This window comes from Rutilus rutilus (genome assembly GCF_951802725.1).
Source record: "Rutilus rutilus genome assembly, chromosome: 17".
Classification (NCBI taxonomy): domain Eukaryota; kingdom Metazoa; phylum Chordata; class Actinopteri; order Cypriniformes; family Leuciscidae; genus Rutilus; species Rutilus rutilus.
In genome coordinates, this window is record NC_140230.1 from 29610257 (window position 1) to 29623364 (window position 13108).

The 13108-nt window shown below is 37.4% G+C and overlaps 1 protein-coding gene across 3 annotated transcripts in view; it reads right to left on the reverse strand.

Moving 5' to 3' along the window:
- gramd1a (GRAM domain containing 1A) overlaps window positions 1–13108 on the reverse strand; it is a 29661-nt gene that overhangs the window by 12386 nt on the left and 4167 nt on the right. The window contains exons 3-9 of one of the 3 annotated variants that reach the window (XM_084385919.1): window positions 11626–12624; window positions 3326–3524; window positions 2672–2692; window positions 2489–2573; window positions 2251–2354; window positions 897–992; window positions 676–756 (exon numbers count right to left, since the gene is read on the reverse strand). In XM_084385919.1, coding sequence (XP_084242045.1) covers window positions 676–756; window positions 897–992; window positions 2251–2354; window positions 2489–2573; window positions 2672–2692; window positions 3326–3524; window positions 11626–12059 — 1020 coding nt within the window. In that variant the 5' untranslated portion in view covers window positions 12060–12624. Of the gene's footprint in view, window positions 1–675; window positions 757–896; window positions 993–2250; window positions 2355–2488; window positions 2574–2671; window positions 2693–3325; window positions 3525–6770; window positions 7155–11625; window positions 12625–13108 lie in introns of those variants that run through there. The other 2 variants (XM_084385921.1, XM_084385920.1) reach the window with 2 other exon arrangements.

Here is a 13108-nt window from a genome sequence, read left to right on the forward strand (position 1 = left end):
TTTAATTACATGAATCAGCCTGCTAATGCTTTTAGCAAACAGTGTAATAAGGACAAAGAATGCATTACAAAAACTGTTAATTTCATTAACTATTTTCATCTTGATTATATTTTTTATAACATTATTTTAATTACAGATATTATTTAACTACTTTATTTATATCTAAACATTTTTTTTAAAAGAAGCAACATTTCCATTGACTCCATTGATGCATTCTGAAAATGATTAACTCACGTAAAATAAATGCAATTTTGTGATGCCTACTAGTTTGGAACAATGCATATGATCTAAAAAAATAATAAAGTACTGTTAAAGACTTTTGAGTCATTTTTACGTTTGACAGATTTTTTTACTATATTTTGAACTGAAACTTACAGCAGAGGAAAACATTTCAGCAGTTGTTGAACTGTTAGTTGAACAAAAAAAGCTGCAGTAGCTTTTTATTATTGTTAAATTCTAACCGACAAGCTTGCTGAATATTGCAATGCATCTGTACAGTCACCACCTGCATCTTGCCAAATGCTAATTATTATGGCCGATGGCCAAGCGATGTTGGTCGCCGGCCATATAAAATTTTCTACACTGACAAATACACAGCGCACATTCTGACAGGAGATTTATGTCTTATGGCTATGTCTTATAGACAAATAAAATGTGCACTAGTGCAATTCTTACCTTATCCATCAGTGCATTCTGCCACAGTCTGAAGATCATCATGTAGCTGCGATCCCTTGCCCCGAATGATGTGAAGAAGTGCTGACAAATGTAAGATCGGAATTTTAATCAAAGGCAGATTATTTATTGGCTTGGGAGTTTCAAAATGGAGCTAACAAAAGAAATCCTTTAATGGTAATTTTAGCATGCATATCCGATGTCTGCAGCACGGTAGACGGTACCTTCTCGTGTTCAGTGCTAATCTGGATGGCGTTAGGGATGAGCTTGGCTGTCTTCTCCTTGGTCAGACTGGTCACATCTTTCAGCAGTATGGTTATCTGTTGATACAAAGAGGGAGAAAGAATATTAAGGATTTACAAATACGGTTTGCCTGAGTCAACTGTCCAAAGCAGAGGTCGCACAAATGGCTTGTTCAAAAAAAAAAAAATTTCAAAATCGATTAATATGTTGAATATGCAAATTTCAGTTTATACTCTACAGCTCAAATTTCAATGAATACTTTTATTCAGCAAGGATGCATTAAATTGATCAAAAGTGACAGTAAAGACATTTATAATGTTACATAACATTTCCATTTCAAATAAATGCACTTCTTTTGAACTTTTATTTATCAGGGTTTACACCAAAATATTAAACGGCACAAGTGTTTTTAATGTTAAAAAGAAATGTTTTTTTGATCAGCATATTAGAATGTTTTCTGAAGGATCATGTGACGTTAAAGGCTGGAGTAAGGATGCTGAAAATTTTGCTTTGCTTCACAGGAATAAATTACGTTATAAAATATATAAAAATAAAAATAAAGTTATTTTGAACAGTAAACATATTTCACAATATTACCATTTTTACCATATTTTTGATCAAGTCAAAGCAGCCTTGGTGAGCATAAGAAACTTCTTTCAAAAACACAAAACAAATTTTGTGCAAAAAAATTATTTATATACATATATATAAGATATGCATTTTAATCATAATCTACATTGACTTTTACCTGGGGTCCATTCTTCGTACCTCGCTTAACACTTCTGAGTTGATTTGACAGATGCCAGATCTTATAATTGTGATAATTCATTTCTGGCTAATTTGGTTCTTCAAACGAATTCGCTGATTTGATAAAAAAATATCTGGCGTTCTTGCATTCATTGGAAAGGGCAAATATATATATATATATCGATACTCGAAACCATGATCAACAATGCAGGTTATCTGCATCTCCTGCACAGCATCAAGCCACCAGCATAATAGCTGTCACAATACAAATTAATGTGCGGTTTATGTCAAATCATCAACAGTAAAAATCCACATAACTTGGTAATCCATGTACGAAGAACGGGCCCCAGGTATGATTACTTAGAAATTATTTTTTATGTAAGAGAGTACTCTTTATTTTTATTTTATCTTTAATGTTTAATTACCTTAAAACAATACTTTTAAACAAACCAATATTGTTTTGATCCGAACAAATATGCATCATGTGCATTCTCAATGAAATACTTGAAGTTTATCCACTAGGAAATTTATTTTTGATTATTTTCATTATTGAGTCGTTGTTGGAGCACTAGTTAATGTGAGGATTACCGTTGTCTCCCATCGGAAGATATTACTATAGAAGCAGAGCCAGTTCTCAGACAGGTAAAGACGGCCCTGGAGCAGTATGTCCTTCTGCAGTGCGCATGAGTAATCTTGACATAAAAATAAAATAAACACAACCAAAGGCCATGTGATCATCAGATAACCACTCCAAGGACTGTGCTAGACATAAATAATATCAATCATTACATTCTGCTTGCTTTACCCATGAAGTAGAAAAACTCACCCACTATGAGACGCTCTGTATCAGGCAGCTTTTTAAAGAGTTTACGAAAGTCTTCATTCCTCTGTTTGTACGTGGGGCTGAGCACCTATATAGCAGAGTGAGATGTGAGTGGAGGGAACCAGCACGGTCAGCTAAAGCACAAAACACTGAGGCATGAACTTCTGAAGACCCCAGGATACTTACATTATACCAGCTCTGCATTTTCTGAAACAGAGAGGAAAAGATGAATGAGGGTCTTAATTTACACTCTTTCTCAACAAAACAATCAAAATGGACACCATTTACTTTCTTTAAAAATGTTTTGGTCTTATTGTGCCAATTTGGCAATAATAAGAAATATTTACTGAGCACTAAATCCGCATATCAGAATTACTTCTGAAACAGTCATTTTAAATAGTATTAATAATATTTCACAGTATTAGTTTTTACTGCATTTTTGATTAAATAAATGCAGCATTGGTGGGCATAAGAGACTTCTTTCAAAAACATTCAAAAATAATAAAAAACCATTGAATTATTGCAAACTTTTGACTGGTAGTGGATAATAACAAGTCCCGCCTAATGCTTCCCTCAGAAATAAGCCATATTACAGAGGCAAAATGGGTTTTGAATGTTGTTTTACGTGCACGTTAACTATAATCTGTTTAATACATTTTTTGAAAAACATTTTTTAAGAACAATTTCTAAATAACTGTTTGCAACACTACCATTCTTCCTGCCTTATTCACTCCAAACAGGACATGATTCTGTGCTCAGCATGAGGGTGGAAGAGCGAGCGCTAGTCGTATCAGACATGAGAGATGACCAACAATCTCACCGGCCGAGAATGTGGCTTACCTTGGCATTGCGAGTGAAGTGGCGGGCCGTGAGCGGGTATGAAGAGGTTGATGAGGAGGGAGTAGACGGCAGGGGACTGTCTGAACCTCCAACACTTCTGTCCACACCTGGCTCCCCTTCGCTGGCTCTGCCTCCCAGAACACGACGGCGCAAGGAGGGCGAGCTGCCGGGAGTGCTGCGCGGAGAGTTACTGGCTGTACTGGAGACGGAGGAAAAGTAAGGTCAGAAAGGAGATACAGACAGTCATCTGGCATTTCAGCACTCTTGCTTCAACCGCCCTTAAGGGCATCAGGGTTGTGCACAAGGAAACAACAAATAAGACAAGGTTTATCCACTATTTACCAAACAGCACGTACTGATTACAACTAACTGATTCTGGTCTACAACATCCGTTGTAAGTTAAGGTACGACTTTAAAGTCTCTAATATGTTTCAAAATACAATCAAGCTGTCATTCAGAAGAGTTTTAGCCATCACACTCTGAACAAACTGAAGGAGTGTCCAGGATGGGTCCTATATTACAAGTTCAGGTTGAAGCCCAGGAATAAAGAGTGTATTTATAATAACAATCGTTTCCATAGAAGCATTCCATTCCTGTTCCAGTAAAATAAAGGTACCAACACAGATAGAGGCTTCTGTACACAAACACAAAGCCTTATCTGTTCACCAGCATTTGATCAGTCTGATGAGACATTTAAATGGCAGACATATGAGACCTGTTTTGTCATAGTGGCTTTAAGGCATGCAAAATCAATCCTTAATACCATTTGTTCTTACTAGGGTTGGGTGATGCAGCAAAAAAAATTAAAATGATATGTATTAAAAGTATATATATATATATATATATATATATATATATATATATATATATATATATATATATATATATATATATATATATATGTCAACATTTGCAGTGGATCAAAAAAGTGCATCAAAGTTGTCCAAAGACAAGAATGGGTATTGTTCAAAATTCATGCATAACTTTGATGAAAGGTTTTGATCCACAGTCCACTTCAAATGTTGACTACTTTTATGTATATTCACAATGTTGCTTAATTTTATGGTCACCAGAAAAATCATTAGGAATATATTGTGAATATTTAATAAATCACCCAGTCCTACTATTACAAAAAGCATGCAAAACATTTAAGACTTGTTATACATGTATTTTATACATATAGCACTAATGAAAATCAATTAATTTAAAGACATTTGAAACATCTAAAAAATATATATTTTGGCAACCTTGACCACAAGTTTTCCTGTACATATTGCATTTGAGTGGCGAGTCCAGTTAGTTCGAACTGAATGTTCAGTGCAAGAAATGTTTTGAAACCACCTTCAAAAACACCATAGAAATCCATAACAGACAGTAGTCACACTTCAGGACATTGATTAGACACGCCTGATGCAAGATGAGAAGATGGCGAGTCACAGCGTAACTACACACTCTTACAAAAAAAGCACTGTGGCATTGTGCAGGGATGTAACCAAATACCCAAGTTTGGAAAGTACCAAAAGTAATAATTTAAGAATCACAAATTGAAAAACCCATGTTGATCAACCACTAATCTTAACATTGTGTCACAGAAAAGTATAACAGTATACTTGTTGATAGGCAAAATAAACTATAACTGTTTAATTCAACTTCAGTTTTCAGTCTTTAACAACTTTAACCTCTGTCTGCTGATATCAGGGGGGGTTCAGAGAACACACTTCTCACTTAAAGGGATAGTTCACCCAGAAATGAAAATTATCCCATGATTTACTCACCCTCAAGCCATCCTAGGTGTATATGACTATCATCTCTCAGACGAAAACATCTGAGTTATATTAAAAAATATCCAAGCCTTCCAAGCTTTATAATGGGAGTTAATGGTGCAAAAAAGCACATCCATCCCATCATAAAAGTAATCCATACGGCTCCAGGGGGTTAATAAAGGGCTTCTGAAGCGAAGCAATGGGTTTTTGTAAGAAAAATATAATTTTTTATAACTTTATAAACTATAATCACTGACTTCTGGTAACGGCCGTACGCGAGTCTAGTTCTAGGTAGAGTGAACTCTGACCCGAAGCATGATGTATTGATGAACACTGAAGTGCAGAGGATAGAGCAAAACAAAACACCGGTCATGAATTAGAAGTCTAAAACGAGAATTTTTAAGAGAAATGTTGGAGGATTTTGATATAAGAGAAGAGGAGCTTCAGTTTGTTGCCAAGCCCTATTTGTTTGGACCGCGAGAAGTGTCTACTCTCATAGCTTACGCTACTCCTACATCCCACGTCAGAGGTTACTCCGATTGTGTTAGTCTGAAAGAAGATGGTCATATACACCTAGGATGCCTTGAGGCTGAGTAAATCATGGGCTAATTTTAATTTATGGGTGAACTATTCCTTTAACTATTTGATCTAGTAGGCTGTTTTTTTTTTACTTGTCAGCAAAAACACAGTGACACCGATTCCACAACAAAACAACAGAGCAGTAACACAACATGCAATGCATATTTAATAATATCCTAACTAAAGCCAGAATAAATCACCAAAAGTAAAACCCTTTTGAAAACTATTTAACGGTAACATATTTTTGACAGCAAATTACATCAAATCTTCATGTAAAGTTTCACAAACAAATGAAGCGAAAAAAAGAAAGAAGGTTAAAAAAAAAAAACTTGAATCAGAGTCTAATGTCATTGACATGCAAACCATGTATGTTGACAAAACTGTCACAATCAAGTAATAAAAAGTTAATTATCAGTACATTGAATGTGTTCTTATGTCTGATATATGGCTATTAAAGTGTTGTTTTAGTCCATTAGTTAAATCTTGTTCCGCTCGATGCTTTCAGCTCAATCATCGATTGTCATTACGAGTCGGGCATGTTCGAAACAACAGGTTCTCAGTTGAATGAATCAATTTGTTGATTCAAGAACCGCTTGAATCGATTCTATCCAGTTGATGAGCCGGTTCGAACCATTTGTTCTAAAGAATCGATTCAATTGAACGAATCGCTTGAGGAAACGTCAAGAAGAGAATGAATGGGTGCTGTAATGCTTAAGCTAAAATACGAATGTCGCGAGCTTCACTTACTGACATCAATACTGCGTAAACCAATGCAATTTACATAAAGTAAACGTAAGACGAAAACGCGATTTGCATGCTAAACCTGCACAGAGTAAAACTACGGCACGCGCCAATCTAATCCTCAGTGCTGAACGTGCATTTGGGCTCACTGGACTGATCAAACAGAAAGAATGTCGATGTCATCAGTGCGGTTTGGGGATGCAATCGCAGTTGCATGCGTGTTAACGCCTTAACCTACTACTACACTGTGATGCAAGAACAACCGATAAAAGTGAATCGTCAAACAACATTAGCATACGGTTTTGTACAAATACAACATTCGCATGCATTGCATAAAAAGAACTAACCCATTTGCTACTTACTCGAACATGTCATTGGGTGTTTTCTCAAATCAATGCGTGATGCCCACGTTTATTTTACAGTAGCCTCTCAATATGGCACTGCGCCGACATAACAGACGATACATTCAGATTAACAAGCCGAATGCATTGGCGACACCGCGTCCTCTGTTTATCTGCTGCCCGTTCTAGTCCAACAGAACGCGATCGTTCAACATCCCCATCCCAAACGAGGTACCAGACCCCCTCTAAAACGCAACGACCACCGCGGTCTCCACCATGAGCGCTCCGGTTATCCTAAAGCAACCTACACACTGGGTAAGAGGGGGAGGGGGAGGAGAAAAGAGGCTGTTCAGTGTGGAGGAGGGAATCAACACCGTTTGAGGCAGTGGCCCTCTCTTTACCACCACACAGCAGAGCCAACACATAGGGGATTATGCTTAGAGTTTATGTGGAAGCACTTGAGTCAATAAAACTGGATTGAAATGCTTTGCTGGTGGCCTGGACACCTGGAGTTGGCAAGGATACAAAGTCATTCAAATTGAAAGGAATTATTCTGATTATCAGAAACTGGGAAGTTGGTTAACCCTAAATGCACTAATAATGATCATAAAATTGCATAATAATCCTCAGCGGTCTGGCTGTCTCCATAATCTGTTTTCCAGGGAGAGGCTGCCATAATCTCAGTAAGAAGGGTTAAGGGAAGCCAAGACATATAGATACAGATTTCCGTGTCCAAAAACTCCAACTTATGATTCTAAATCAAATATAGCATTAAGTAGACTTTTACATGTATTACTATTTGCTATGGATTAAAGTGTCTGCTAAATGAATAAATGTTAAAACTACAATTTTGCTCTAAGCATCTTACCTCGACCGTGGGGTCACACTAAAAACATTAGACCATATTTTACGAAATATAAATCACTTTTATTTATTTTTATATATATATATATACTCTGAAATGTGCTGTGATTTATATTCCCAAAATGATTTATATTGTGCAGTTAACCTCAAGGAAGCAAAACATGCACAAATTTGGATTTTTTTTTGCCAAAAGAGACAGGGATACATGATCTCGAGTTTAATACTTTTTTGTTGTGGAGTGAGGAAACTTCGCTTTACCAGTATTAAAAAAAAATGTCTGAATATAATAATAAAATGTGACTTAGTTCACACCAAGAAAGATAACTATAACGATAACAATATTAGCATCTACACCTGTGGACAATATTGTTATGTTTATTCTAAGCCAGTTTTGTCTTCCGCCGCTTTAAATGCTCGAGCTTTTTGCCGTCAATGTTTTAATCTTTCATCAGCTGGAAACAGTTGTTATGAAAGTGATTGCTGTTATCGTTGTGGTGTGGACTCTGCTATTCCTTTATATTTAGAATGATTTTTATTTTCTTTATACACTGATGCGACTTATATGCGTTTTGTTTTCTCTCAACAGTGCAAATTTAACAACGCACAACTTTTTTTTCTGTAATATACGGTATATTACAGTACAGATGCAAGTCAACAATGTACAAGTGTTCTGTCGACCTCATGGGTGATCAATGTCACTCAATCTTTCACTTCTGGGGCTTTATTGGCATTGATCAAACTCAGACAATGCTCAGCCTGTGCAATTATCACCTGGATTGAGGGTTTGAAGCTCAAAGCAAGTCAATCTATTTCTGCAATCACATGTCTCTGGAAACAGAGCTTTAAATGTGTTGTGATCCTAAAAGGATCTCAACAAGTTTATAGGAACATATGTCACCCCAAGCACATCATGGTCAGAAAGGGCCAAAGCACTCCAAAGAGGCTTAGACAAATGAAATCTTCAGACTTAAGAAGCAGCCGATGTAAACAGAGTGAACCTCAGGCAATGAAGGAGAAATCAAAAAGCAATATAAACCTGGTTATGTTTGCCACATTAGGAGGCAATAGATACAATAATCTTTTTAACAAACAATGCTAATGTTGGCGGCAAACCTAGAACTTTCACGTCTGATGTTGTGCAAACTTGCATGTCAGGAATCTGCATTGATTTTGGACAGAGAAACAACCTACAGACGTTGCTAAACAGACAAGGCCAATTTTACAGTCAGCGAAAACGATTCATGCAAGTGAGCAATAAACGGGCTTTACCTCTTGAACTTCAGATTAGCACAGTTCTGTCTACAAATAAACAAAGTATGGCTTTTCCAAAAACCCTGTTGTTTCATGATCATCACATGTAAATGATTCATACTGTAATACTCATTCATGTCTGTCTGAATCATTACAAGGGTTATAACTGATATACCCATAAAAATGTATTTATACTGTTTTCAGACTAACAAGGATTGTGTTTTTGAATAATTGTATGGTTTAAAGTTCTAGTAAGGTAATAAATAAATTAATGCTCTTAAAACACCACAATAGGCTCGAATTCAGAGCTAGTCTTTGAAATGGCTGAGCAACACAACAAAAAGAACTAGGTCAGTGAAACCGGTTGGTAGATGAGAAGGACAAGGGCACAGCTGTTCATGTGGCATGCATAAAACACCTTTCGCTCTCTAAGCTCGTCTTTTCACTGGCTGACAGTCTTCACTGCAGCATCAAAACAACGGCTTCTGATTGGGCAGCAGTGACATCACCAGAAAAGGCGGAACACTCCTACTGGGTAATAGTGATGTCATGCGTACAAGAGCCAGACGGCTCAGATAGAGCCCCACCTCCATCTCTCCACTGCCAAGAGCACTCCTCTTTTTTTCTGTCACTCTATCATCTTCCTGTTATTCATGAAAAGGACTCGAACCTCACATAATGACAGTGTTTTAGGACTCTATGTTTAATTTGATCCCTGGAAATACTTCTGTGTTTTAACTGGACAAATTCACCATAATTATAACTAGCAAGCATGGTGTTTATACATAACGCATGAACGAAACCGTTACTAGGCTGTAATTCTAGAGTTGACTGAAAGATGCCAATTTACTAGGGTAAATCATTACATTTGCATTGAAAGAATATTTTTGGATCAATACAAGCTAAACTCTGTTGACAGCATTTATAAATATCTTATGGTAAATAGAAATGTATCTCTCTATACCCAGTAAAAATGATCACAATTTAAATGGACTGTTTTCTATTTTAACATACAGTACCGTGTAAAAGTCTTAGGCACGTATTTTCACCCCCAAAAAATGGTTTTACGCCAGTTATTTATATATTTTGCTGTGGTGTGTCAGTAGGAAATATCAGTTTACATTTCCAAACATTCATTTAGCCATTAATTGTAATAATCCAGTGAGATTTTTTGCATGCACAAGGAGTCTGACAACAGCCGGTGTGCTGCACATCTCACCATCGAGTCTGTCTGTGATTACATGAACAGAAAAAAACGGAGACAGACTAAACCCAGAATAACTGTGGCAACGTCTCCAAGGCGCTTAAAGGAGCCTACAGTAAAACTACCTGAAAAGTGTGCAGAAGACAAAAGCTGGTTTAAATACAAAGGGTGGTCACCAAATATTGATAAATATTAGTTAATAGAAATTAACTAATAAAAAAAATGATGTAAATAAATAATTAAAAATATACTTTACGGTATTTTTACACAAGTGTCTAAAACATTTCACAGTACTGTAGCTTTGCAGGAAGGTTTCTTCAAGCGTCTTGGGGACGTTGCCACAGTTCTTCTGGATTTAGTCTGTCTTTTCACGTAATCCCAGATGGACTCAATGATGGGGAGATCAGATCTCCATGGAGCACACCGGGTGTTGTCAGACTCCTTGTGCATACACAACTCTCACTGGATTACTACAGTGGCAAAATGAATGCTTGGAAATGTAAACTGATATTTCCTATTGACACATTACAGCAAAAGACATAATAACTGGCTTAAAACCTTTTTTTTGGGGGGGGGGGGGGGGGGGGGGATACTTGACCTTTTTAAACATCTAAAGTGCAAGGCCCATTATTTGCATGGTGTGTGCCTTACAGTAACCATGTTACTTGCTTGCTTTATAAATACAAATAAGGAACAAGTCAAATATATTTTCTGTGGTAAATGACATGCCAGAAGAGAAATGAAACAAACACTCCTTTAAAGGTTGTATCAGTGATTTCAGGCCCCAAATTTTTTTTATCACATTCATCTAATCTTTCCTAACGATCCGCTAGCTGCCCGCCCCATAAGCATGCCGTCAAAAAAACGCGTCTCTGTAGGCAGCCTAGGCTCTGAGATCCGCACACAAAAACAATTGGTTTCACCAACCACTCAAAACCAAAACAAATAGTGTTCCAACCAATCACCGACAGAGGGAGGGTGTTGTGAGGTTTTGTGCTCGTGCACGGCTGCACGCGAAGTCGGAGCTGAAGAAGAAGCTGGCTCAAAACCTCACAACACCCTCCCCCTGTCTGTGATTGGTTGGAACACTATTTGTTTTGGTTTTGAGTGGTTGGTGAAATCAATTGTTTTTGTGTGCGGATCTCAGAGCCTAGGCTGCCTACAGAGACGCGTTTTTTTGACGGCATGCTTATGGGGCGGGCAGCTAACGGATCGTTAGGAAAGATTAGATGAATGTGATCTTTTTTTTTTTGGGCCTGAAATCACTGATACAACCTTTAAATCAAGAAATAAAATAAAATAAAATAATCACACACCACAGAAAGAAAAAGACAAAAACTCTGGAAAAGATCATGCTAATAATCGTGGATCTTAAAACTAAAATCATCTCCTCCCTAACCAGATCTGTTTCTTAAAGAGTTTCTACTCCTCTTCTCATTGCATCTGCACCTGCAGGAATATCTCTCTGAGCATCCAGAGTGGATGCACATCTTTTTTTTTAAGCCAGCGTAAGGGAATGGTGCTGTCTGTGCAAGTGGGAGGGGGAAACACACTGACCTGCTGCTGTCACAATCTGAATCCTTGCTGAGAAGGCTACGGATAGACCAGCGAGAGCGTCTGCTTAGGGAAGAGCTCCGTGAACATGAACGAGATGGGGGTAGGAGAAGCACAGAGGGGCTTCCCTGTTCTTCCTCTTCTACATTAGAAACCATCAGAGATGCATGTGATGGGCTTTGATCTCTATCTCTTTCCCCTTTCCCCTTATCCCAATGGTTCTCTGATGCGTCTCTTTGCTGTACCTCCTTGGCTCTCCTGTTCTCTCGGTTTCGGCTGCGTGAGTGGTACCGGTGTGGCCGTGGGCTCGGGGAGCGGGACCACGACTCCGTATCGGACGAAGGTGGAAGAATGTTCAGGGTTGGAATGGGAACGGGCTCAGCCATGGTGATTACAGGTGGTGGTGTCACAGCCATCATCAACAGACTTTCATACATCACCTAGAACTTTTCTGCATCAGGATAGTCTACGGCTGACAGTTTCATTGAGTACAAGTTTCATCACGCACAATCATTCGTTGAGAAGCGCCATATATTTCCTCTATCTAGTCTCTTCGTCTTCTACATCTGGTCTGGAAATTCCACTAAATATTCTATTGCAGAAATACAATCTGATGAAATTTGGAAAGGTCTGCATCCATTTCAACTCGCTGTCCTGAAGAAAGGAGTCAGCAGTTGAGCTTCCTTCACAGATGTACAGCGTATATACGACATAAATTCCTGCAGCAGGAACTGAAAGAAAGGGGCGGAGCCATCACTGAATTCTAATATGCATAAAAAAAGTGCAGTCTTGTGCATGTCATTTGAAAAGTTGAACTTGCTTGCATCGAAGACTGCTTGATGTCAGATCCATCTTCCTCCGTTTCTCTGCTGCTGTTTAAGCATTCTTTCAAAAAAGGTCTCTGCCCCTTTTTCTTCCACAAGCAGAGTTCACAAAAAAATGCAGTTTTGCAATCTGCCTCGTCATTGCGATTTGCAGATCAGGTGTGATAAGATCATGTTGCTGAAAAGGGGAAAAACTACATTTGTCTTTAACTATTTCAAGCTACAGACTGAATTTTTTTTATTTGAGCTACTTTATACTTTACACAAAACGTATATCTTTACAGATCAATTGTATAATGTTGTGGTACTTCACAATATATCAGGGATGCACATACAATATTAACATCATTAAACACTTAGGGCTGATTTTGATGCATTTCGCAAGGCACTGTTTTATTTTAACAGTTTGGCCAAATGTTGAAGACAGAGACTCAAAACTACATGCATAATAAATATAAGTAAAAAATTATATTGTATACCATTCAAAAGTTTGGAGTCGGTACGATTTTTTAAAATGTTTTTGATGCAGTCTCTTATGCTCATCAAGGCTGCATTTATTTAATAAGAAATACAATAAAAACAGTAACATTGTGAAACATTATTACAATTTAAAATGACTGTTTTCTATTTAATATATTTTAAAATCTGATTTATTCCTGTGA